General features: G+C 40.6%; 2 protein-coding genes across 4 annotated transcripts in view; both read right to left on the bottom strand.

Moving 5' to 3' along the window:
- FGF13 (fibroblast growth factor 13) overlaps positions 1-25,878 on the bottom strand; it is a 542,346-nt gene that overhangs the window by 408,097 nt on the left and 108,371 nt on the right. The window contains exon 3 of one of the 3 annotated variants that reach the window (XM_086386532.1): positions 7,393-7,459. The exons of the other annotated variants lie outside the window; for them this stretch is intronic. The gene's annotated coding sequence lies outside the window, so the exon portion shown is untranslated. The remainder of the gene's footprint in view (positions 1-7,392; positions 7,460-25,878) is intronic. 3 annotated transcript variants of the gene reach the window in all.
- Positions 7,734-9,123, bottom strand: LOC147341283 (RNA polymerase II subunit A C-terminal domain phosphatase SSU72-like). The gene is made up of 2 exons (XM_086386535.1): positions 8,388-9,123; positions 7,734-8,301 (listed from the first exon to the last, which is right to left on the bottom strand). Exons 1-2 carry the CDS (start codon positions 8,772-8,774, stop codon positions 7,981-7,983), a joined length of 708 nt encoding a protein of 235 aa, XP_086242661.1. The 5' UTR covers positions 8,775-9,123; the 3' UTR covers positions 7,734-7,980.

The raw sequence follows: 25,878 nt of genomic DNA, 5'->3' as shown, positions 1-25,878 counted from the left end.
TGCCAGGAGAAATATCAACAACCTCCAATAGGCAGATGACACCACTCTTATGGCAGAAAGTGAAGAGGAACTCAAAAGCCTCTTGATGAAAGTGAAAGACGAGAGTGAAAAAGTTGGCTTAAAGCTCAACATTCAGAAAACGAATATCATGGCCTCTGGTTCCATCACTTCATGGGAAATAGATGGGGAAACAGTGGAAACAGTGTCAGACTTTATTGTTTTGGGCTCCAAAATCACTGCAGATGGTGACTGCAGCCATGAAATTAAAAGACGCTTACTCCGTGGAAGGAAAGTTATGACCAACCTAGACAGCATATTCAAAAGCAGAGACATTACTTTGCCAACAAAGGTCCGTCTAGTCAAGGCTATGGTTTTTCCAGGGGTCATTTATGGATGTTAGAGTTGGACTGTGAAGAAAGCTGAGCACTGAAGAATTGATGCTTTTGAACTGTGGTGTTGGAGAAGACTCTTGAGAGTCCCTTGGACTGCAAGGAGATCCAACCAGTCCATTCTGAAGGAGATCAGCCCTGGGATTTCTTTGGAAGGAATGATGCTAAAGCTGAAACTCCAGTAGTTTGGCCACCTCATGCGAAGAGTTGACTCATTGGAAAAGACTCTGATGCTGGGAGGGATTGGGGGCAGGAGGACAAGGGGACGACAGAGGATGTGATGGCTGGATGGTATCACTGACTCTGTGAATGTGAGTATGAGTGAACTGCAGGCATTGGTGATGGATAGAGAGGCCTGGTGTGCTGCGATTCATGGGTACGCAAAGAGTCGGATAGGACTGAGCGACTCAACTGAATTAAAAGGAACAGGATAAATGGCCAACAAACCAAACAAAAGAGGAGGAGATAGGGAATCTACCTGATAAAGAATTCCGAATAATGATAGTGAAAATAATCCAAAATCTTGAAAACCAAATGGAATCACAGATAAATAACCTGGAGACAAGGATTGAGAAAATGCAAGAAAGGTTTAACAAGGACCTAGAAGAAATAAAAAAAGAGTCAGTATACAATGAATAATGCAATAAATGAGATAAAAAACACTCTTGAGGGAACAAATAGTAGAATAAGGGAGTCAGAAAATAGGATTAGTGAGGTAAAAGATAGAGTGGTAAAAATAAATGAATCAGAGAGGGAAAAAAATGAATTTTCAAAAATGAGGACAATCTCAGAGACCTCTGGGACAATATTAAACACCCCAACATTCAAATCATAGGACTCCCAGAAAAAGAAGAAAAAAAGAAAGACCATGAGAAAATATTTGAGGAGATAATAGTTGAAAACTTCCCTAAAATGGGGAAGGAAATAATCACCCAATTCCAACAACCCAGAGAGTCCCAAACAGGATAAACACAAGGTGAAACACCTCAAGACACATATTAATCAAATTAACAAAGATCAAACACAAAGAACAAATATTAAAAGCAGCAAGCTAAAAACAACAAATAACACACAAGGGGATTCCCATAAGGATACCAGCTGATCTTTCAATAGAAACTCTTCAGGCCAGGAGGGAATGGCAGGACATACTTAAAGTGATGAAAGAAAATAACCTACAGCCCAGATTACTGGACCCAGCAAGGATCTCATTCAAATATGAAGGAGAAATCAAAAGCTTTACAGACAAGAAAAAGCTGAGAGAATTCAGCACCACCAAACCAACTCTCCAACGAATGCTAAAGGATCTTCTCTAGACAGGAAACACAAAAAGGGTGTATAAACTCGAACCCAAAGTAATAAAGCAAATGGCAATGGGATCATACTTATCAATAATTACCTTAAATGTAAATGGGTTGAATGCCCCAACCAAAAGACAAAGACTGGCTGAATGGATACAAAAACAAGACCCCTATATATGTTGTCTACAAGAGACCCACTTTAAAACAAGGGACACATACTGACTGAAAGTGAAGGGCTAGAAAAAGATATTCCACATAAATAGAGACCAAAAGAAAGCAGGAGTAGCAATACTCATATCGGATAAAAAAGACTTTAAAACAAAATCTGTGAAAAGAGACAAAGAAGGACACTACATAATGATCAAAGGATCAATCAAAGAAGATATAACAATCATAAATATATGTGCACCCAACATAGGAGCACCACAATATGTAAGACAAATGCTAACAAGTATGAAAGGGGAACTTAACAATAACACAATAGTAGTGGGAGACTTTAATACCCCACTCACACCTATGGATAGATCAACTAAACAGAAAATTAACAAGGAAACACAAACTTAAAATGATACAATAGACCAGTTAGACCTAATTGATACCTATAGGACATTTCACCCCAAAACAATGAATTTCACCTTTTTCTAAAGTGCACACGGAACCTTCTCCAGGATAGATCACATCCTGGGCCATAAATCTAGCCTTGGTGAATTCAAAAAAACTGAAATCATTTCAAGCATCTTTTCTGACCACAATGCAGTAAGATTAGATCTCAATTACAGGAGAAAAACCATTAAAAATTCCAACATATGGACGCTGAACAACTTGCCAGTGAATAACCAACAAATCACAGAAGAAATAAAAAAAGAAATCAACATATGCATAGAAACAAATGAAAATGAAAACACAACAATCCAAAACCTGTGGGACGCTGTAAAAGCAGTGCTAAGGGGAAGGTTCATAGCAATACAGGCATACCTCAAGAAACAAGAAAAAGTCAAGTAAATAACCTAACTCTACACCTAAAGTAACTAGAAAAGGAAGAAACGAAGAACCCCAGGGTTAGTAGAAGGAAAGAAATCTTAAAAATTAGGGCAGAAACAAATGCAAAAGAAAAAAAGAGACCATAGCAAATATCAACAAAGCCAAAAGCTGGTTCTTTGAAAGGATAAATAAAATTGACAAACCATTAGCCAGACTCATCAAGAAACAAAGGGAGAAAAGTCATATAAATAAAATTAGAAATGAAAATGGAGAGATTACAACAGACAACACAGAAATACAAAGGATCGTAAGAGACTACTATCAGCAATTATATGCCAATAACATGGACAACTTGGAAGAAATGGACAAATTCTTAGAAAAGTACAACTTTCCAAACTGAACCAGGAAGAAACAGAAAATCTTAACAGACCCATCACAAGCATGGAAATTGAAACTGCAATCAGAAATCTTCCAGCAAACAAAAGCCCAGGTCCAGACGGCTTCACAGCTGAATTCTACCAAAAATTCAGAGAAGAGCCAATACCTATCCTACACAAACTCTTTCAGAAAATTGCAGAGGAAGGTAAACTTCCAAACTCATTCTATGAGGCCACCATCATCCTAATACCAAAACCTGACAAAGATGCCACAAAAAAAGAAAACTACAGGCCAATAATACTGATGAACATAGATGCAAATATCCTTAACAAAAGTCTAGCAATCAGAATCCAAAAACACATTAAAAAGATCATACATCATGACCACGTGGGCTTGATCCCAGGGATGCAAGGATTCTTCAATATCCGCAAATCAATCAATGTAGTACACCACATTAACAAATTGAAAAATAAAAGCCATATGATTATCTCAATAGATGCAGAGAAAGCCTTTGACAAAATTCAACTTCCATTTATGATAAAAACCCTCCAGAAAGCAGGAATAGAAGGAACATATGTCAACATAATAAAAGCTATATATGACAAACCCACAGAAAACATTATCCTCAGCAGTAAAAAATTGAAAGCATTTCCTCTAAAGTCAGGAACAAGAAAAGGGTGCCCACTCTCATCACTACTATTCAACAGAGTTTTGGAAGTTTTGGCCACAGCAATCACAGCAGAAAAATAAAAGGAATCCAGATTGGAAAAGAAGAAGTAAAACTCTCACTGTTTGCAGATGACATGATCCTCTACATAGAAAACCCTAAAGATTCCACCAGAAAATTACTAGGGCTAATCAATGAATATAGTAAAGTTGCAGGATATAAAATCAACACACAGAAATCCCTTGCATTCCTATACACTAACAATGACAAAACAGAAAGAAAAATTAAGGAAACAATTCCATTCACCACTGCAACGAAAAGAATAAAATACTTAGAAATATATCTACCTAAAGAAACAAAAGACCTATATATAGAAAACTATAAAACACTGGTGAAAGAAATCAAAGAGGACACTAATAGATGGAAAAATATACCCTGTTCATGGATCGGAAGAATCAATATAGTGAAAATGAGTATACTACCCAAAGCAATCTATAGATTCAATGCAATCCCTATCAAGCTACCAACGGTATTCTTCACAGAGCTAGAACAAATACTTTCACAATTTGTATGGAAATACAAAAAACCTCGAATACCCAAAGCAATCTTGAGAAAGAAGAATGGAACTGAAGGAATCAACCTGCCTGACTTCAGGCTCTACTACAGAGCCACAGTCATCAAGACAGTACGGTACTGGCACAAAGACAGAAATATAGATCAATGGAACAAAATAGAAAGCCCAGAGATAAATCCACACTCCTATGGACACCTTATCTTTGACAAAGGAGGCAAGAATGTACAATGGAGAAAAGACAATCTCTTTAACAAGTGATGCTGGGAAAACTGGTCAACCACTTGTAAAAGAATGAAACTACAACACTTTCTAACACCATACACAAAAATAAACTCTAAATGGATTAAAGATCTAAACCTAAGACCAGAAACTATAAAACTCCTAGAGGAGAACATAGGCAAAACACTCTCCAACATAAATCACAGCAGGATCCTCTATGACCCACCTCCCAGAATATTCGGGGAAAAAAGCAAAAATAAACAAATGGATCTAATTAAAATTAGAAGCTTCTGCACAACAAAGGAAACTATAAGCAAGGTGAAAAGATAGCCTTCAGAATGGGAGAAAATAATAGCAAATGAAGCAACTGACAAAGAATTAATCTCAAAAATATACAAGCAACTCCTGCAGCTCAATTCCAGAAAAATAAATGACCCAATCAAAAAATGGGCCAAAGAGCTAAACAGACATTTCTCCAAAGAAGACATACAGATGGCTAACAAACACATGAAAAGATGCTCAACATCACTCATTATCAGAGAAATGCAAATCAAAACCACAGTGAGGTACCATTTGACGCCAGTCAGAATGGCTGCTATCAAAAAGTCTACAAGCAATAAATGCTGGAGAGGGTGTGGAGAAAAGGGAACCCTCTTACACTGTTGGTGGGAATGCAAACTAGTACAGCCACTATGGAGAACAGTGTGGAGATTCCTTAAAAAACTGGAAATAGAACTGCCATATGACCCAGCAATCCCATTGCTGGGCATACATACCAAGGAAACCAGAACTGAAAGAGACACGTATACCCCAATGTTCACTGCAGCACTGTTTATAATAGCCAGGACATGGAAGCAACCTAGATGTCCATCAGCAGACGAATGGATAAGAAAGCTGTGGTACATATACACAATGGAGTATTACTCAGCCATTAAAAGGAATAAATTTGAATCAGCTTTAATGAGGTGAATGAAACTGGAGCCTACTATACAGAGTGAAGTAAGCCAGAAAGAAAAACACCAATACAGTATACTAACACATATATATGGAATTTAGAAAGATGGTAATGATAACCCTGTATGTGAGACAGCAAAAGAGACACAGATGTATAGAACAGTCTTTTGGACACTGTGGGAGAGGGTGAGGGTGGGATGATTTGGGAGAATGGCATTTAAACATGTATAATATCATATGTGAAACTAATCGCCAGTCCAGGTTCGATGCATGATATAGGATGCTCAGGGCTGGTGCACTGGGATGACCAGAGGGATGGTATGGGGAGGGAGGTGGGAGGGGCTTTCACGATGGGGAACACATGTACACATGTGGTGGATTCATGTTGATGTATGGCAAAACCAATACAATATTGTAAAGTAATTAGCTTCCGATTAAAGTAAGTAAATTTATATTAAAAAAAGAGTGTGTATACACACTCATATAATGTGCAAAGTATACCAAAATAAGATGAAAAAAGTCTATTCATCAATAATGATATCACAGTAGTTTCTGTAATTAGCACAATGCTGTATCTCAACACATGTAATTGCAGGTTCCCAGAATGGACAGGAAGATTCAAATAAACACACAATTCAGTCACATCCTATCGTACATGCAGAGAGGATTTTAGATCAAACACCTGGACCCATGAATCCTACCACCTAAAATATGGCAATGGGAGGCTGGGTAGACACATGAGATGAGGTCCTGATTTGATCTATGCTGGTGGCCCTTTCTCCCTTTGAAAGCTATACTGAGTTCAAGAGGATTAATCAACTGAAAAGTTACTCCTCAGAACTGCCTTCATCTTTTATGTTCTAAGATAGGGGAAAGAAAGGGAAATGAGGAGGGGAGAAAGTATTTTAAGCATCTAAGCATCACTTTCATTATTAATACAGCCAAGGTCTGAAAATTCTACTGAATATTTAAGGAAAGACTTTTTAATCTTGCACAAAAAACAACCCAAAGTTAGGTGATTAAAAAAATAATCACTGAACCCTTTCAGTTTTCAGTGATGCATAAAGAGAGGGAAGAAAATACACAATTTGTTTCAACGATAAACTCAGCCTCTTCATCTAAAATCCTGAGTCACCTGACCCTTCTACTCTCCCCAGCAGAGAACCACCACACTGCATACCTGAGTCACTGCCACAATAATGGATGGTATGACACCAGGCTTTTCTATAAGACAAAGAAAGATTTCTTCAAGGTAAGAACAATAACTTAGAATATTTTAAGTGAAACTGTCCAGGAGGGTCTGCCTGGTCCACTTCAGATTGATCAGACTCCAGGAGATAGGACTTAACTTTTCCAACCATCTCCTCAGGGGAACCTTCTGAACTATGTGTGGCCCACTACCCAAAGGCCCCAGGAAACCCCTTGGCATGGCAATGTCCATTTCCCTATTCTTTTGCACAAATGTAGCACACGTCCTTTTCCAGATCACTTTGTACATGCATCACTATTTTCCAGATTCATCTTTATTGATGAATGGGTGAATACCATTCAATCATTCAAAGTGCCATTGATAATACTAATTCATTCTCATATCTGGCCATTCACTTTTGATAGAGCAATACACATTCTGGTTTATGTCTTCTCACACATGCAAGGATTTCTCCCTGGTAAACATCTAGAAGAGGGACTTTGGGACCATAATAAGGCATGCACACCTTTGCTAGATATTGCTAGTGCTCTCCAAAGGAGCTGTATACAATTATATTCCCACCAGAACTTCAAGTTCCCTGCATCTTTCTGTGGAATGACCACTTGGCATGATCATGCTTTTTAATTTTTGCTAATTTGACCCTCCCTTGTGAAAGACAAGGGTCAATGTCTTTTATGTTTGCTAATTTGACCCTTGTGAAAGTTATGTTGAATTTAACTTACCTTTTCCTCATTACTTGGGAGGTTGAGAACCTTTTCTCATTTGTGGATCAGCCGGTAAAGAATCCACCTGCAATGTAGGAGATCTAGGTTCGATACCTGGGTCAAGAAGATTCTTGGAGAAGAAAATGACAACCCACTCCAGTATTCCTTTTGGTAATATTATTACTAATGACCATCCACATCTATTTATTGGCCAATGGCAGGATCCTTTTCAAAAGTGGATCCTGTTGCTTTATTCAGGAATTCTTACATTCTAAGCAGTTAGGGAAGCCGGGAAAGGGACGCTCAGTGAGAGGCAGATATCTTGGGGGAAATGTGCTATCAACCGTTTTAGCTTTTTTGGTTAAAGAAAAAAACTACAGTCAAGATTCTACTCATAAGGGGAAGTGGGATGGGAAAAACGTTTGTTTTGTGATCTGGCATTTCCATATCTTCTCACTGCATACAGTACCGTTTACTAGGTATTGCTAACGTCCACCAGCAGAATACCTAAAGGTAAAAACAAGTATCAGGAAGGAAAAAGTACTACCAAAAGGAAACTCAAGAAAATGGCTTCAAGTGGGCAGTGGGCCGGACATCAGGCTGGGCTCAGTAGAAGCAGACAGTGTGCAGGAAGCTCCTGCCGCTCTTTTCCTCGAATGCCTGCAGCAGCTCGCCGATTCCGTCCTCCATGTCCCCCATGAGCTGGACGCACTGGCACAGGTCGCAGATGAGGAACGCTCCAAGCGTAGCCTCCTTGTTGGTGTCCAGGATGTTCACGTTGATCACATGCACAGGCTGGCAGGTCTCCTGCTCCCCGGAATTCATATCTTCCACCACCTGGTCATACACTCGCTCTTCACAGGTGAGGATGAGGTCAAACAGATCTTTGCATTCCTGGAACCTCTCTGGCCTGGGCTTGATTTGCGACCCATGGACTGTAGCCCACCAAGCTCCTCCATCCATGGGATTCTCCAGGCAAGAATACTGGAGTGGGTTGCCATTTCCTTCTCCATATTTCTTTCCAGCATCCGTAAAACGCCATTCTGCATATAGAGTTCTTTGTCTTTCCTAAGGAGGTCTTTGTACACATCGTCATACATGGCTCTGAAATCATAAACGTTTGGCCTGTCGCGTGCTGGTCCTGGAAGCTTCATGTTTGTTCCTGTTCCAAAGGACAGGATGCTGAATCCTCGTTTGCTGAGGATGTTGTGCGCCTCCATGCTCCGGTTCTGGTTGCTCGAGCATACCACAGCGAGGCGCAGTGGCAAAAACGGCATGACTGCGGCTGCACTCACCGAGACTCTCAGCTCAGAAATTTCGCTTCTGGACTCCTGCCGCTTCCACAAAAGCAAGGTGGTGGCCTCAATGCCTGGAAGCAGAAGCTGCGGCACCGGCAACATAGTGTGTCAGGACTTATGGTGTGGGCACTTATAACGTGTCCTGGCAGGCTCCTAGCGCAGGCCAAGATTGCTGGGCGGCAAGATGAGTGCCACTGCGGTATTCTTGGTTCGGAAATCACATAGACAGAGGAGCCAGGGGTGCTACGGCCTGCGGGGTCGCAAAAGGCAGACACGACTAAGCAACTAAACCACCAGCACTACCACAGTTGAATCAGGTTATCCCTCTGTAAAATGCCTGGTCATATCCTTTGTACGTTTTTCTAATGAATATCTGTCTTTCTCATAATGATTTTTAGAGTACAGCTTCTAGATATTCCGTTCCGTTGCTCAGTCGTGTCCGACTCATTGTGACCCCATGGACTGTAGCACGCCAGGCTTTCCTGCCCATCATCAACTCCAGAGCTCACTCAAACTCATGTCCATCGAGTTGGTGATGCCATCCAACCATATCATCATGTGGCGTCCCCTTCTCCTCTAGATATTAATGTCCCCTCTCCTTCTAGATGTTAATCCTTCCTTATTTGTAAGAGCTAAAAATAGCTCCCACCAACCTGTGGCTCATTATTTAAAATTTTCTTTGTGGTGCATACTTCATCAACTAGTCTTTACATTTAATGAAGGCAAATGTATCTATCTTGTATAGTTTCCATTTTGTGCTTTTAAGAAACCTTTCCCTACTTTGAGATCATTAAGGTAGTCTTTGTCGTTTTCAGGATCAAATAATTCTTGCTTTTAACTTTTATATCTTAAATCCATCTTGAGTTTACATTTCTGTATAGTATAGGGTAGGAATTTTTTTTTACCATCTACATAGCCAATTTTCCCAGGACTATTCTATTGGTTTGTAATGTCTCCTCTGTCATAAACCAAGTCCTCATATATGTACGAGTTTGCTTCTGGAATTTCAATTTTGTTCTATTGGTACACTTGTCTGTCCTTGTACTAATATCACATTTTTGTTAATATAAGTGAATAACAATTCTTAATATCTTATAGAGCTAGTCTCATATTGTTTTTCTGCTGTAGAGACTCTTGACTAATCTTTACCCTCTTTCCACATAGATTTTAGGGCAAGTTTGCCAAGTTCTAGGGGAAAAAAAAAACTGTTGGAGAGTTTGATTGAAATTGCACTGAACTGCAAGTTAATTTGTGGAGAATTGATTTATGTATGATATTGAATCTTCTAAACAATTTAAAAGGTATATATCTTCTATTATTTAAATTTTGTTAATTGTTTATGGAACTCAATAAAAGTTCATAATATTTCCTTAAAAGACATACATTTTGTTAGGTACAGCTCCAAATTTATTATGGGTTTTGCTACTATGTGAATGGAATTTTTTTCCATTCCAGTTTTGCAATTTACCTTGCAAATAAACTCTAATTCTAGTATTTATTCATAAATTACATAAATAACTAAGGAAACAGAGCTTGTGTGCTTGAAAGTAGCTGACACCCTGAGCTCACTAAAATAGAGTCAATTTTGTCCTTTCATTAAACAAAGTGGGATAATTCCTATTATGTTCAGAGACTGTGTTTTAGTTAGTGTGACATGTTTCCATGTTTCAGAAATGATATTTTTTCCTATGAAAGCTTCCACTTTTCCTACCAGGGACTCACTCCATTATAGTAGTTATAAATACAAAGCTTTTTCTTCTTATTCTTTACAATATGTTTTGATCCTTTATTTTCATTTAAGGTATATACTTGTTCAAAGTCATGGTTTTTTTGTCCTTAGAGGATTATTAGTTTAGAGAGCATACACACACATACACAGGCAAACATACTTTATCTGGGTTCTTTTATATATATGAAGTGTTTCTTCTTTTTTAAAAATTGAAGTAGAATTGATTTACAATGTTGAGCCAATCTCCGCTGTACAGCAAAGTAACTCAGTTTTACATATATATATATATATATATATTTAAAATATTCTTTTCCATTATGATTTATCTCAGGAGAATGGATGAAGTTCTCTGTACTATACAGCAGAACCTTCTTATTTACCAGTTCTACATGTAATAGTGTATACTTACCAACCACAAATGCCGAGTCCATCCTTCTCCCCTCCTCCTCTTTGGCAACCTCAAGTCTGATCTCTATGTCCTTGAGTCTGTTCCTGTTTTATAGATAGGTTCACCTGTGTCATACTCTACATTCCACATATAAGTGACATCACATGGTATGTCTTTCTCTTTCTGACTCAGTTCACTTCGTATGATAATCTCTAGTTGCATCCATGTTATTGCAAATGGCATTAATTTGGTTTATATGGTGAGTAGTAGTCCACTGTAGTAATAAAAAGAAAGCAACTTGATAGATTTCTTGCTTGAATACACTCAAGTTGAGGGAGTACATTCTCTAATGAGCTGTCAAGTCCTTTACTTAGAGATAGGAACAAACTGAATTTTGATTAAGCTGGTGCAGAAGAAGTAGCTATAGCAGAGTCACTATGGACCTGTAAGAGAAACCACTGGATAGGAATATTCTCTAAATTCTTCCCAATGATCCTGTCTCCTCTTCACTTGTTCTTTGGTCTAAATTAGTTAATTTCTTTTTAGAGGGCCTAGAAGAAAGGAAGAACAAACTTCTTGATCCAAACATACTGGGGGCAGAGGGGCAAACCTTACAAAAACAACATAGGACCTGAAACAAGTGAAACATGGGAAAAGAGATACCAATATTGGGTGCCATGTTAGTTGTCAGAATTTGTCTTTAGAACGTTTTCTCCTTGATTCTTCCTGTTGAAGAGGATCACTATTAATTTTTATATATTGAGCCTATACCCAGAAAGCTTGTGAAACCTTATATTAGTTATACTCATTTGTCTACATATTTTAGTACATTATCTGTGTAGACAATCATCCAATCTGTGAAAATAAAAATGTTTTCAACCCTTATATTTTTCTTTTCTCAATGAGATGGTTAGGATCTCATTTATAAAGCTGAATAAAAACAGTGACTACAGATATCCTTGTCAGTCTTGCTCCTGACTTGAAAACCATATGGACATCTTGAAGAAATCTCTAGTCTTTCCCCTTCTGTTGTTCTCTATTTCTTTGCACTGACCACTGGAGATGGCTTTCTTATCTTTCCTTGCTATTCTTTGGAACTCTGCATTCGCATGGGTACATCTTTCCTTTTCTCCTTTGCCTTTAGATTCTCTTCTTTTCTCAGCTATTTCTAAGGCCTCCTCAGACAGTCATTTTGCCTTTTTGCATTTCTTTTTTGGGGGGATAGTCTTGATCACTGCCTCCTGTACAGGGTTTCCTGTACAATGGCATGCTATCAGATCTAATCCCTTGAATCTATTTGTCACTTCCACTGTATAATAGAAAGGGATTTGATTTAGGTCATACCCGAATGGTCTAGTGGTTTTCCCTACTTTCTTCAACTTAAGTCTGAAGTTTACAGTAAGAAGTTCATGTTCTGAGCCACAGTCAGCTCCTGGTCTTGTTTTTGCTGATTGTATAGAGCTTCTCCATCTTCGGCTACAAAGAATATAATCAATCTAATTTCGGTATTGACCATCTGGTGATGTCCATGTGTAGAGTCCTCTCTTGTGTTGATGGAAGACGGTGTTTGCTATGACCAGTGCATTCTCTTGGCAAAACTCTATTAGCCTTTGCCCTGCTTCATTTTGTACTCCGAGGCCAAATTTGCCTTTTACTCCAGGTATCTCTTGACTTCCTACTTTTGCATGCCAGTCCTCTATGATGAAAAGGACATCTTTGGGGGGGTGTTAGTTCTAGAAGGTCTTATAGGTCTTCATAGAACCCTCAAACTTCAGCTTCTTTGGCATTAGTGGCTGGGGCATAGACTTGGATTACTGTGATACTGAATGGTTTGCCTTGGAAACAAACAGAGCTCGTTCTGTTGTTTTGAGATTGCACCCAAGTACTGCATTTTGGACTCTTGTTGACTATGAGGGCTACTCCATTTCTTCTAAGGGATTCTTGCCCACAGTAGTAGATACAATGGTCATCTGAAATAAACTCAACTATTCCAGTCTATTTTAGTTTACTGATTCCTAAAATGTCAATGTTCACTCTTGCCATCTCCTGTTCACTTGTTAGCTCCCCATCATTGCCATCACCAAAGATGTCTAGGACAAAGTACTGTCCAGAGAACCTTAGCTACAACAAAGGTCAATCACATGGAACCAAGCCATTTGAAAGGTTTAGGCATCTAGTTTCGATGTTTTCCTACTCTTACCAGAAATGCTGCTGGAACACCTAGAATCAAAAACTTTACTCACAGAGCCATTTGTTCCCTACTGAATGAAGCTTGTGTAAGTTTTGTGTAAGTTTACATCAGAGCTTAGTGTGATGAGCTGGCAAGAAATGTTTGCCAAGTTTCAAAGGCTTGGAGGAAAGATATCATAACCCTGAAAGGCATTTTCTTTTTAGTTTTGTTTGGAAGTGTTTTTAACTCTAAGAACAAAAGGTAGTCCTTGGACTGTCTCTTTTCCAGATAGCTGACACTACATTTCTCTACTGTTATCAGTTTCCTAAATAAGTGTAGCTGTATTTAATTACTGCTGAATACAGGGAAGACATGTGTTAGTCCTTTTGTTCAGTACTTTAGGATCAGAGGAATAACAGGTGTGGCAGTGTTTCTTCACTCATTTCAAAGTCACCTGTATCACCAAAATGTACATCTCATCCAGCCCACCAACCTTAAGGAATTGCAATAAATACAATTCTAAAGAATTGAAAGCTAGCTCTGTCTTTCCCTCAGATATCAAATGTGGACAAATGTTTTGTTGAATAGTTGCCATCTCAAAAGAGGTTATAGCAGGCAGATGATGTGAGAGAGCAAAGCGTGCTCTTAAATCACTAGATATGACAGGCCCGACCTGAAGGAAAATAAGCCTGTTTAGGTTCAGAGAGGTGAAGACCTGCCCAAGGTCACACAGTACATCCATTTTTCTCTTCCACTGCTTCCATCCCAGTCTAAGTCAGCTGTGCCTGGTCTAGTCCACTGCAGCAGCCTCCGAAAGACTCCCACTACCTCCAGTGGGGCTCCCGCTTTGATCCATTCTTCACCTCCTTATAGCTGGAGTCAGCTAATTAAAACATTATCTTACTGAAAACCTGCTATTGGCTTAACATTGTTATTACAAAAATGTTTCAACACTTTCTTTTTTTTTCACCATGAACAGGTAGGCCTGGAAGGGGCTGCCCCCTTCCTATCTCTTCAGTCTCAGCTTTACTCACTCCCTCCATCATGTGCTCTGCTTCAGACATGCTGGCCTTCAGGTAATGTACTAGAACCTACTGGATTATCTCCTTATACCTGCTCATCCATCTTTGGGGAAGGTTCCTTTTATACACCCTTGCCTAAATAGCTCTTCATTCTTCATATTCATTTCTGATATCTCACCTCAAGTCTCACTTCTTTGGGTTGTGAAATTCCATCAGTGGATTTCACCAACACTCCAGGTGAGGTCAGGTCTCTCAAAACATGTACTTTTTCTTCATAGCACCCACCATGTTTGTTACGTAGTAAGTTCAATACCTCTTTGGTGAATGCGTGAAGCATCTGATTGAGGTCTGTCTTCTTGACTAGATGGGAAGCTCCAAGAGCATCACTACTGCCATCTGTTAGATGGAGGAAGTAGATACAGGACTTGGATTCAATCTCTCCTAAATCCCTCCTGTTCCCCAGACTTTACCTTCCCACTCTGCCTTACTCCTCTGCTCCTCTGCCCCCACCTGTCAGAACAGTGGCCCTCTTCCAACAGACACTGCCTAATTCCACTGGTAGCTCAAGGGGCGCTATTCCCAGTTTCACCTAGTCACTCACTGGCAATTACTCCTTGTCTAGGGACAGCCTTCATCAGGGGCAGAAGCAGCAGTTACCCGTTAGTACCTCAAAAACCGTCATCAGGACATTGTTACTTCCCATTAAGGATAGCTCTCTCCATGCAGTCCTCTTTTTAAATGCCCACAGGTCCATTACAGGGAAGGTAACATTTGCCCAGTCCAACCCTCAGTCAACATGTTTGACTGCACACTCTTCACCTGGCTCAGAGTTGATTGAGGTGCTCATATGATTAAATGGAAGAAAGAACTGAAATCAGAGAGAATGGATGAGAAAGAAAAGGCTCTCAATTTGGCCACAGGCTGAATCTGACTTTCTCTTCTGGCAAATGTCCCCATGAATTTGTAATGGATAACTTCATGTTAAACAGGTACATACCTGAATATTAAATTACCTATCCCAAAACAACGGCAAATGGTATGTATGTATCTCTCCAGTTATAAGGTTGGCCAAAAAACTCATTCACATTTTTCCATAAGATGTTATGGAAAAAACAGTTTGGCCAACCCAATACCTTCATTTACATAGCTTGAATCTATAATGACAAGCAAACATTCCTCGTAAGAAAAAGTGCTCTCTGATGATTATTTTGTTATTCTTGTTGTTCAGTCACTAAGTCATGTCCAGCTCTTTGTGACCCTATGGACTGCAGCCCACTATCCTTCATTATCACCTCCCCAGTAGAAAGAACATTACACTTTTCTGGTCACCTAATACCAAAGCACTCTATAGGCCATTAGTGCATTCTGGATTAGAAAACCCAAAGTGTGTAGAATGGGGATTTGTGATCTGAAAGGGAAAGTGAAAGTCGCTCAGTCATATCCAACTCTCTGCAACTCCATGAACTATATAGTCCATGGAATTCCCCAGGCCAGAATACTGGAGTGGGTAGCCTTTCCCTTCTCCAGGGCATCTTCCCAACCCAAGGATGGAACCCAGGTCTCCCACATTGCAGGTGGATTCTTTACGAACTGTGCTGTCAAGGAAGCCCTTTTGTGATTTGAATGTGGCCTAATTATCACATGGTCAAACACAATCAGTGCAATCACTGGAATAAATGTAATGGTATGGAAGCGTAATTTGCACTCATGTGGATACCGAAGTATTTACCTGAAGCAGCATCTGTTTTTCAAGTTCACCAGAACCAAAAAAGGAAAGGGAACGGAACCCACCATGGTGGGAAGGGAAGAATCCACCATCTTCGGCAAGTACAGAGATTGATGAGTTTGATTCCACACCAATCTGACTACTTCAGAGGTGAAAAAGAATCTGGACTCTGATTCTCACCTGGGAACCTGGGAGGAGAAAAATTTCCACTTTTTCCTCAGGGCCCTGACCTGATCTTTTGACAACTCTGAAAACTCAAAGCCTGGAAGGTGGTGAGGTCATTTGGCCCAGGTAACAAATTGTGCTTGTGAGGTCTGCCCAGAAGTATCAGAGGATGACCTCAGCCCATGAAGAAAACAGTGTCTGGCACAGGGGTGTTGATTTGACGACATGGAAGAGGAGAAAGAATGGTCTTTCTGAAATGTGCAGATTTGAAGAGGTGGGGTTGTGTGGAATGGCAGGATTGTTTTTCCTCTACCGCTGCACCTGAGCTGTTCTGGGGAATCGATTTCTTATGCTACAAAAGGATAGGACAGTGTGATGCTGACTGGCCCTGGGGACACAGCTTCAATTCAAGTGCATTGATTCAACAAGGATGGCATTGTTTTCTAGTAGGATCCAGCTGCCCACTTGCCAGACCCCTTGGTGATCCTTATTTAAAAAGCAGGAGGCATCTCTGAAACTTTAATATGCACTTTTACGAAACAATACAGGACTAAAATGTAAAGCACATCATTTTGCCTGTGTTGTTTTTAGTATTTGATTCAAGTGCATGTAAACTGTGAACTATCTCAAATGTATGGTTCAAGCAGAGGTCACCAGGAGATGACTTAGTTGAGCTGAAGGATGTTTAAATAAATTAATGGTGTTGAGGACCACACAGTTGATAACCACCAATGATTCATTCAATTCATCATTTCAATAATTAAGATCAACTGTGAAAAACATTGGATCCATTCAGTGGAAAAAGAACCTGAGAGAACACACAGCCCATTCCTGACATTATAAGTGATCTCTAAGCCCAACACCACTAATGTTCCTTGAGAACTTACATGAATTGATCACAATTAGCTATTTTGCCTTCTTTACAAAGATTAGCCAAGATGGCCCTTCAACTGTGCTCAGTAATTAGCTCCCATCTTTAACTCCTACGTGCATCAAGGAAGGATGGACAGAAAATGTGACTTAGAGTCAGACAGGTCTGGACTCAAATCCTGATTTCACCGCTTATGGCTACATGACTGTGAGCAAAACATCATGAGGACGGTTTCATAGACTGTCACAAGGATGGAAAGAAAGCATCAGTAAAAATGCCTGGCATATGGTATTAATAAATGCCAATGGTACCTCCACTTAAAAAGCCACTGGAACAGAATTAAAATAAAGATTATCAATGCAACATTTCTTACTGATTAGTTTAAAACAATAATGTTTGCAGAAGTGTAGGTTCCTTTAGAAATCAAACCCACCTTTGAATGCCACGGGGAATTTTTACTCCTGTATCTAGACATACTGGGCCACCTCATTGCAGAACAGAAAGCAGTATTAGGCAACTCAACTCTTAAGAGTAGGGACCATGTTTCATGGTCTTTGGGTCTCCAGTACCTAGGCACAGTGCCAGGAACAGCATCAATACTCAATATATACACACATGCCTACATATATACATACATAGCTTTATGAAGTGGCATCATAGCATGGAATCTTAACCAGCCTTTAAAACAGATTTGAAGCAGATGCTTCACTTTTCATTTTAAAAGCTATATTTTAAAAACGTTTTAGGAGACAGATTCTCAGTGGGGATAGAACTCCAGATAACCTGTGAACTTCTTAAAATGGAGATGCCTAATCACTACCTGTGAGTCAATAATAGTAAGCACTCAAATAGGAGATGTATTTTTTACCTACGTACTGTCCCCTGTACATAAACTCATTCACTCCTTTCAACAACCATATGAAGGCAGTGCTAACATTTTACCCATTTGACAACAAAGTGACGGGACTCGGAGAGGGTAAGTGATTTGCCAAAGAGCACGTGACTAGCACCAAAGTCCATGTGACCGCCTCCATCTACCTGATCTACCTGAACAACACCCATAAGGCTGCAGCTTGTGCATTTCTCTTTCTTTTTCTTAAAGTTTCCACAATGGCTCTGATTGATATGCCTAGTTAATAGTCAGGTAATCAAGGAATGACTAGATAAAAAACATGCAAAGGAGGGACTTCCCTGGTAGTGCAGTGATTAAGACTTAACCTTCCAATGCCAGGGGTGCAGATCTGATTCCTGGTCAGGGAGCTAAGATCCTACATGCCTGTCAGCCAGGAAATCAAAGCATAAAACAAGCAAAACTGTAACAAATTCAATAAAGACTTTAAAAGTGAAGTGAAGTCGCTTAGTCGTGTCCGACTCTTTGAGACCCCACGGACTGTAGCCTATCAAGCTCCTCGGTCCGTGTGATTTTCCAGGCAAGAATACTGGAGTGGGTTGCCATTTCCTTGTCCAGACTTTAAAAGTGGTCCACATTAAAAAAAAAAAATTTAAAAACATGCAAGAGAAAGAAAAGGAAACCAAATGGCCCAGACCATTAGGACAGTTCTCCAAATCCAAATAGCAGTATGTGAAATAACCTATCCCTGAGACTCAAGCAGAGATTAGACCTTCACAAGGCTACAAATCACCTTTACAAGCTTTTGAACTCTTCCGCCACTATTGGCTCACCCTAAACAATCTGTCACCACATAGCAAGGATGGCCCGGCTGTTTCCAGAAGGGCACATTGTATGAGTCAGACATGACTTAGTGAATAAACAAACAAAAAATAAAGTCATCAGTCCACCAGGCCTGATAGATGGGATTGTTAAGGACAATGGCATGTTCTATGAGGTATCCTAACTTACTACCAAAGAGTAGATGTTATTAGCAGTTAATATTGTCTATTCTTTTCCCAGCTGAATTTTTAAAGACTGTGGAAAGTGATGTAAACCTCAGTGTTATTGCAGAATCAAGAAGCAACTACCTCCCTAGTTCCATAACGAATGCTGATCAAATACATGTGAATTGGAAAGGTATATTTAATTTGCAGGTTTCTGTCTACATGGTCTGCTTCTATTTTCTTTGATAAGATTAGTGAACAAAGTTTAGAGGACTTTTTTTAGTTCAAACATTTTCCCATAATGGCAAATCAGTCTGCTTGGGCAAACAGAACATCAAAACATTAACCATCAGGAGCTAACATGGGAAGTTGATCCGATTTACACATAAAAACACCTGCTAAAACTTAAATGAAACTTTATAGAGGAAGAAAACTGGATAAAGGATTGTTTGCATCTTTTCAAGCAGTGACTACAATAACTGCAAGAGTATGGACAAATAGTACCAAGTCTAATTAATCTTGTATATCTTCTGCACTGTTGCAAAATACATTTCATACCAGGGTAGAGTAAGTACACAGCAGGCAAAATGTGGTAGCTGAAGTCAAGCATAGCTAATATGCTGCTTAGAACAGGTGAGATCTACAGAATTCCCTGATCCATCCTGATTGGCTCTGGTATAGAGAACTGATTCCTAGCATGCTTTTCTTCTATGACTTTTATGTCCATGATATATATAGGCTGCTTGGATCTAAACAGATACAGGAGATGGTAGCAGTATGTGAGCAGAAAGCCTACTCTATTTTACATGGCAGTATTATGTATGATAGTAAGGCAATTTGTCATGCCAAGACTGGTAGGTGGGAGCCAGCAGCAGGTCTCAGACTCTCCCACCAGAGTTAACAACAGCTTAGAGAAATGGGCCAGGGCAGGGGCAGGATGATAGCATGGAGAAGAACAAAATGGTAACCTGACACCCACTGAGCCAGCAACACCACAAGATGTAACAAAGTCTCAGAGATAAAGGAGGCCAGTCATCAGAATGGGCTTCTCAGATGGCTCCATGGTAAAGAATCCACCTGCAAATACAGGAGATGTGTGTTTGATCCCTTGGTCGGGAAGGTCCCTGGAGAAGGAAATGGCAACCCACTCCAGGATTCTTGCCTGGGACATCCCATGGACAGAAGAGCTTGGAAAGCTACAGTCCATGGGATAGTAAAGAGTCAGACATGACTTAGTGAATAAACAAACAAAAAATAAAGTCATCAGAATATATACTAGGAGTCCAGAACACAAGACTCTAGAACAGCTTTCCTGGACAAAGGCCATTCCTCCTCTAGCTCCTTTTAAAATCCATTGTTCAAGAGGAGTTGGGAGCTGAAGCCCTCCCCACCCAAACACATGGTCTCCCTACCCAGCAGCTATTACATGCCTGGAGTGAGCTATGGAAGAGTTCTACTGAATGGAGACATATAAGTAATCCAACAAGCAAATGCACTGAAGCACAGTGCAGAAGGGATTAAGAGTGTAGACAGGGACTTCCCTGACAGTCCAATGGATAGGACTCCGTGCTTCCACTGCAGGAAGCACAGGTTTGATCCTTTGTCAGGGAACTAAGATCCTGCAAGTCATGGACCAAAAAAATTGTGGACAGTTTAATCACAAAGTTCTGAGTTCAGAAGCCAGGTCTGAAGCTGCTAGCTGTGTCCTAGTGAATAAATCAACTAATGTCACCTACTTCACCCTATGACTGTTGAGAGGATTAAATGACTCAGTGCATCTAAAGCACTTAGTGAAGTGTCTTCAGCATGGCAAGTACTCAATAAAAGTCAGTAATTGCTATTATCATTATTAACAAATGACCAGAAGGCTTTTATGTAGCCCAAAATGAATAGACTGCTAACTCAAAAGATCATAAAAAGGAGAATCATAACGAGTTTTTTCCTAACATACCTGTTATGAAGTTTTTTAAAATTAAATATTCAACAAGCCCAGTGCCAGTCTCTCTTGCTTGCATACCTGTGCTTCTTCTGGAGCTCTGCCATTCTCTGTCTCTCTCTGTCCCATATCTATTTGTAGCTAGGGAGGACATATTTCATACCTGTGCAGAAGTGTTATCTGCCAAGTTATGAAATGAGGGAGGATGTGAAAAGGTAACGAAAAACATTAAAATCCAGGAGGAAGTTGGTATCCAGCCTCAATTCCATCTCCCCCTACCCAGGCTCCTCTCTGTCCTGCACTCTTGACAACACCCAACTCAGATTAAATCCAGCTCTTTAATGACTCCACACCTGCTCACAGGTGGATCACCATCTGCCTTGCTGTCCATTCCCCTTTAAACTGATACCCTCAAAGCTCAAGTGTGAGTCTTCAGTGCTGCCTGCCACCCCACTCCACTCCTGTTACCGAAAGAGTGTGTAGGGTCCGGCTGCTGGCCGCTCAAAAGCCAAAAACAGGCCAGGTTGGTGGAAAGGAAAGGTTGCTGTATTTCAGATGCCAGCAACTGAGGGGGGAGGGTGGCAGACATCTGTCCAAAGGCTGACTACCCACCCCCTGCCCTGCCAGCCCCAACTTTGCACCAGCAACGAGTGGAGCAGGAGTTTTTGTAGCCACAAGGAGAGGGCTACATATAGAAACAGTACCATCAGCTCTGACAGTCATCTTCAAACTGGTCATTGGTGGTCTGATCAGCATCACCTTGGTTGTTTTAGGTACAGTTAATCATTAGTTCCAGAGTCTGTTTGTTCCCATTTCTTGAGGCCAGTTTTCAGAATTTTAGCAACTTATGTCATGGGTACAGTCTGTTTTCTGTACATGTCTGAAGTTATCATATAGTTAACTTCTCCACCTGGGGTTTTAGTATCTATAAGATAGCTCACAGGATGTGGCTCAGAATATTATCTATAGCCCTTGAGAAAAAAACTAAAGGTCCTTGACTATGCTTAATAACTACATTATTATTACTTGGTTTCTTTTGACTATTTTCCTTTTTTTCCTGCATTTCTCATTTCTCTGATTAAACTTATTCTTTGACTAAAGTTTTCCATAGACAAAAGGCAGGTAGAGGACATGGAGGTGGGCAAGGACCATAGCGTCCTGCTCCATTGCACCCCCTACCCTGTTCATTTGTCTGCTTTCCCTAATTCTTTCATATGCCTCCTCTCTGCTCACACTGCTAACTCTTTATTCCTCCTCACTCTCAGCTGATGACCTAGCTTCTGATTTCAGCTTCTTCAGAAGAAGCAATTAGGAGAAATTCCACATCCTCCCACCACCCTATCTACCCACCTACTGGCATCTGTACCCACCAGTTCTGGCTGTTTGCTGCTAACTGTGGACGAAGGGTCTGCTCTGAAGGACAACCTTATAACAATAGTAGGAAGCTAATGCATCTGCTTTATTCTTCCCCATATTATGATATCAGAGTCATTACTTGATAATATACTATTGGTCTTTTTGTTTACTATCTGACCACCCCCATTAGAATATAAGCTCCTTAAGGAAAACGTTGTATCCTGTGGCCAAAAGGAGTGCCAGGCACATATTAAGCACTCAGTGAATATATCTGTGTGGAATGAATGGGGAAAAAAGAATGAATGAAAGAAAAACATGAATTTTTCACTGTGTTTGAAATTCTCTATTGAATGCTTAGGGTTCTCTCCTTCTCTCTCCCCCATGAACACTTCCCCCACCAAAATCCCTAGGATAGGAATCTATTGTCCCAGGGGGATGTGTTATTAAAAGTTGATGCTCTTCGAGGAGGCATGTCATGGACATCCATGTGAATAAGGATGCCTGCATTGAACCCGGTCATGGCTAAAGAGTGCCAGTGAGTGAGGCCCTACCCACAGAGCAGAGCCATCCAGGCAATATGGGAAGTAGGCTTGCCAAGCAAAGGTCTATTTAGGATCCAGATCCAATGACAGGAAACCTTCTTAACTTCCTTCCTTCCTTGCCATTGAGCCTGAGACTATGCCAAGGAAGTCCAACCCTCAAACATCTACAGAAAGTATCCCAGAGAGGAAGTCTATTACTTGTCTATGCCATCTGCACAATGCTCAGGAAGCCAGCCAGCCTGGACATAGAGGGCGCCTCTGCTTTGTACCTTCTATGCAGAAGATGCTCAGTTTCTGGGCACCGTGGCCAACGTGGATGAAGGATCATAGACGATAAGGGGTGTAAGGGGCTGGTTACTTACAGTACATGCATGATATGCATCAGGGAGGTTATTAAGAAGATGGAGGAGATGGAGATGAATGAGGAGGTGGAAGAAGCAAAAGGGACACTGGAGGCAGGGAAGAGGAGTGGAGAAGCTAGAAGAGGTGGAGAAGGAAAGAGAGAAGGTAGAGAAATAATTTAGTTTTACATGTCAGTGATAAATATTAACTTAACTTGAAGACTGCAAAGGTGCTACTAGACTCTGGCAGTCACCAGCTTAGGCAAGTTGGACAAGTCCCTTTGCTCATGGGAATTTTGGTTTTTCTCACCATTCAATGCTGGAAGCTGGCATCTCCAAGGACCCTCACAGTTCTGACCTCTGTAAAATCATAATCTTTCCAGTCACCAGCTCGGCTCCATAACATGGGTCTGTGGAGCCACCAAGCACCAAGGCCAACTAGTACAGAGTTTGGAACTTCAGCACATGTCCCTGAAAACAGGCAGAAACTCCCTCAATGGAGCCTTAGCTGCCTTCCCACAGATCCCAAGGGCTTCTCTGGTAGCTCAGTTGGTAAAGAATCCACCTGCAATACAGGAGACCCCAGTTTGATTCCTGGGTCAGAAATATCCCCTGGAGAAGGGACAGGCTACCCACTCCAGTATTCTTGGGCTTCCCTGATGGCTCAGCTAGTAAAGAATCCTCCCGCAATGTGGGAGACCTGGGTTCAATCCCTGGGTTGGGAAGATAACCCTGGAGAAGGGAAAGGCTACCCACTCCAGTATTCTGGCCTGGAGAATTCCATGGACTGTATAGTCCATGGGGTCACAAAGAGTCGGACACGATGGAGTGACTTTCACCTTCACAGATTCCAGCTTTCTTCCCAGGAAAACATTCTCCTAGAGGATTGGGATGCTACGTCTCATTTCACAGCTCCATTTTCCTGAGAAATAAACAGCACAAACTAGCATTTGTTCCTCAGCACAGAATGAGCCAGTCCAATGAAGATCAGCCAATTTGTCCTTTCTTTAATACTGTTTATTGTCTCTTTAATGATGAATTCATTTGAGCAAGTGACCCCAGATCCTAATTTACGGTGACTGTTTACATTCATGAGACCTCTCCCAATCTCGGCTCCTGGTCCCTTTTGACCTTTCAGAAACCACACCTAGCTGCCTCCGGAACAGGCCACTCTAGTCTTACTTTGGGAAAGGATCCAGCATAGCAGGCAGCACACTTACAGTTCTTACGGACCACATGGAAAAATCAACCGGAGACTGGCAGCCCCAGAGGCAGGCAGCCCAGACTAGGAAGAGAGGAGACACAGTCTGTGAATACCATGTTGTTTCCTTACTGTTCAATCTTTCCAAGTTAACTGGTGTGGAATTTCAATCGCTTGCCCATATATAGCTTTGGAATATCTTATAATTCAAAGAGACATCATGGTGTACTGGAGCTGGAATCCAAAAGACCAAAATAAAATTTTGGCTCCAACCACTTATCACACGTTGGGCAATCTACATAATTTCTCTGGGCCTCCTGACTCTCCCCGTCTCTAAAGTGGAGACAATAATAGTACATAAGAAATAAGATCAACTAAGATATCTCTGACTCAAGCACACAGTATAGTGTCCCATACAAACAGAAAGAATAAATATGAGCTACTAGCCACGGATAGTATTATGAAACCATGGATATAGGCATGCTGTGGGAAATAAAAAGAGCCCATAAAGTGTGTTTGCCAAAGTGCTGACTACAAAGTGAGCAACTAAACATTAGCCTTTGCTTCTGGATATGACATCCCCATCATCATCAAACAGCACGGACTCACATTTGTCCAAAGGAACCAGTCATTGATGGAGGTGCAAATTCAGGTAGAGGTCACAGCATCGTTACAGTAGCTGATACCTGGAAATGGCCCTAATGCCCAAAATGACAAATGTCCAAAACAGGAGCCTAGTTGAGACTGGAATATACACATATAATCAACTACCAGGTCACAATGAAATTGATGCTCCAAAAGTATATGTATGGACAGAAAAATACGTCCAAAATATGCTGTCAAATGGGGAAAAAAGGGGAGCTAAGAAACAGATGCTCAAAGTTATACATTATAAACCTATCTTGTGTGAATTTCAACAAATAGATTTTAACTTGGGAATGAAAGAATAATAAGTATCCCACCTGATCTCACTTTGCAAGTATGTGGTACATATGTTACAATGCCTAGAAAAATTCTCAGAGACTTTACACATCAAAAGGGTTCTTTCTGCATAATAGGAATTTAGGTGACTTTCACTTTCTCTTTAGACTTTTACTGGAACTTTCAGGGGTGGAGGATTGTTAAATTTTTCTTTTTAAACAAGAAACGTGTTTATTCAACACCATGAAAAATAGGGTCCTTAATCATAAGGCTCCCAAACTATCCATCATTTGGTTTCAGAGGCTGATTTGCCTGTTTGTGGAAGGCCCGGGCCTCCAGGGAATCAGACACGCACCTACTTGTGGCCCCCATACTTCCTCTGTGAGAGAGATGAAGGCAGAAATATGTCTTGCTTTCTCTAGTGCATCTGCCCCAACATCAAGCCATCTTTGAAATTGCTTTGAAGGTACATTTTAATTAAAATTAAAATGCTACTCTGGGAAGAGAGGGGAAGAGAATGTGCTTCCTTTTGGTGTGATGAACATGGTTTGGAACTAGATAAGAGTTAATGGTTGCACAACATTGCGGGTATACTAAATGCTACTGGATTGTACATTTAAAAATGGCTACTTGTATGTTGGTGCTTCTCTGGTAGCTCAGTGGTAAAGAATCCACCTGTCAATGCAGGAGACTCGGGTTTGATCCCTGGGTCGGGTAGACACCCTGGAGAAGGAAACTGCATCCCACTCCAGTATTCTTGCCTGCGAAATCCCATGGAGAGAGGAGCCTGGTGGGCTATAGTCCATGGGGTGTCAACAGTCAGACACGACTTAGTGATTAAACAACAACAATTGTTATGTTTGTGAATTTCACTTCAATAAAATAAAAACAAAACTTAATCCATGAATACTGAGTATTGGTAATTTCAATATGGATGTGGAAAATTCACCTCTTAGAATTTTTGTGTGTTCAATACATAAACGGTTTGCACACCGAGATCAA

The sequence above is a fragment of the Bos grunniens genome, chromosome X (assembly GCF_055505025.1).
Source record: "Bos grunniens cultivar Pamir isolate PY7600 chromosome X, Bosgru_T2T1.0, whole genome shotgun sequence".
NCBI lineage: Eukaryota > Metazoa > Chordata > Mammalia > Artiodactyla > Bovidae > Bos > Bos grunniens.
The sequence above is the reverse complement of the archived record's forward strand: the minus strand, read 5'-3'. Positions and strand labels throughout refer to the sequence as shown.

Excerpts from the sequence above, each read along its gene's own strand:
- LOC147341283 (XM_086386535.1), bottom strand. The coding sequence starts at position 8,774 with ATGTTGCCGGTGCCGCAGCTTCTGCTTCCAGGCATTGAGGCCACCACC. Across the intron at positions 8,302-8,387 it reads TACGGATGCTGGAAAGAAAT|TCGCAAATCAAGCCCAGGCC; the intron begins ATGGAGAAGGAA and ends ACAGTCCATGGG.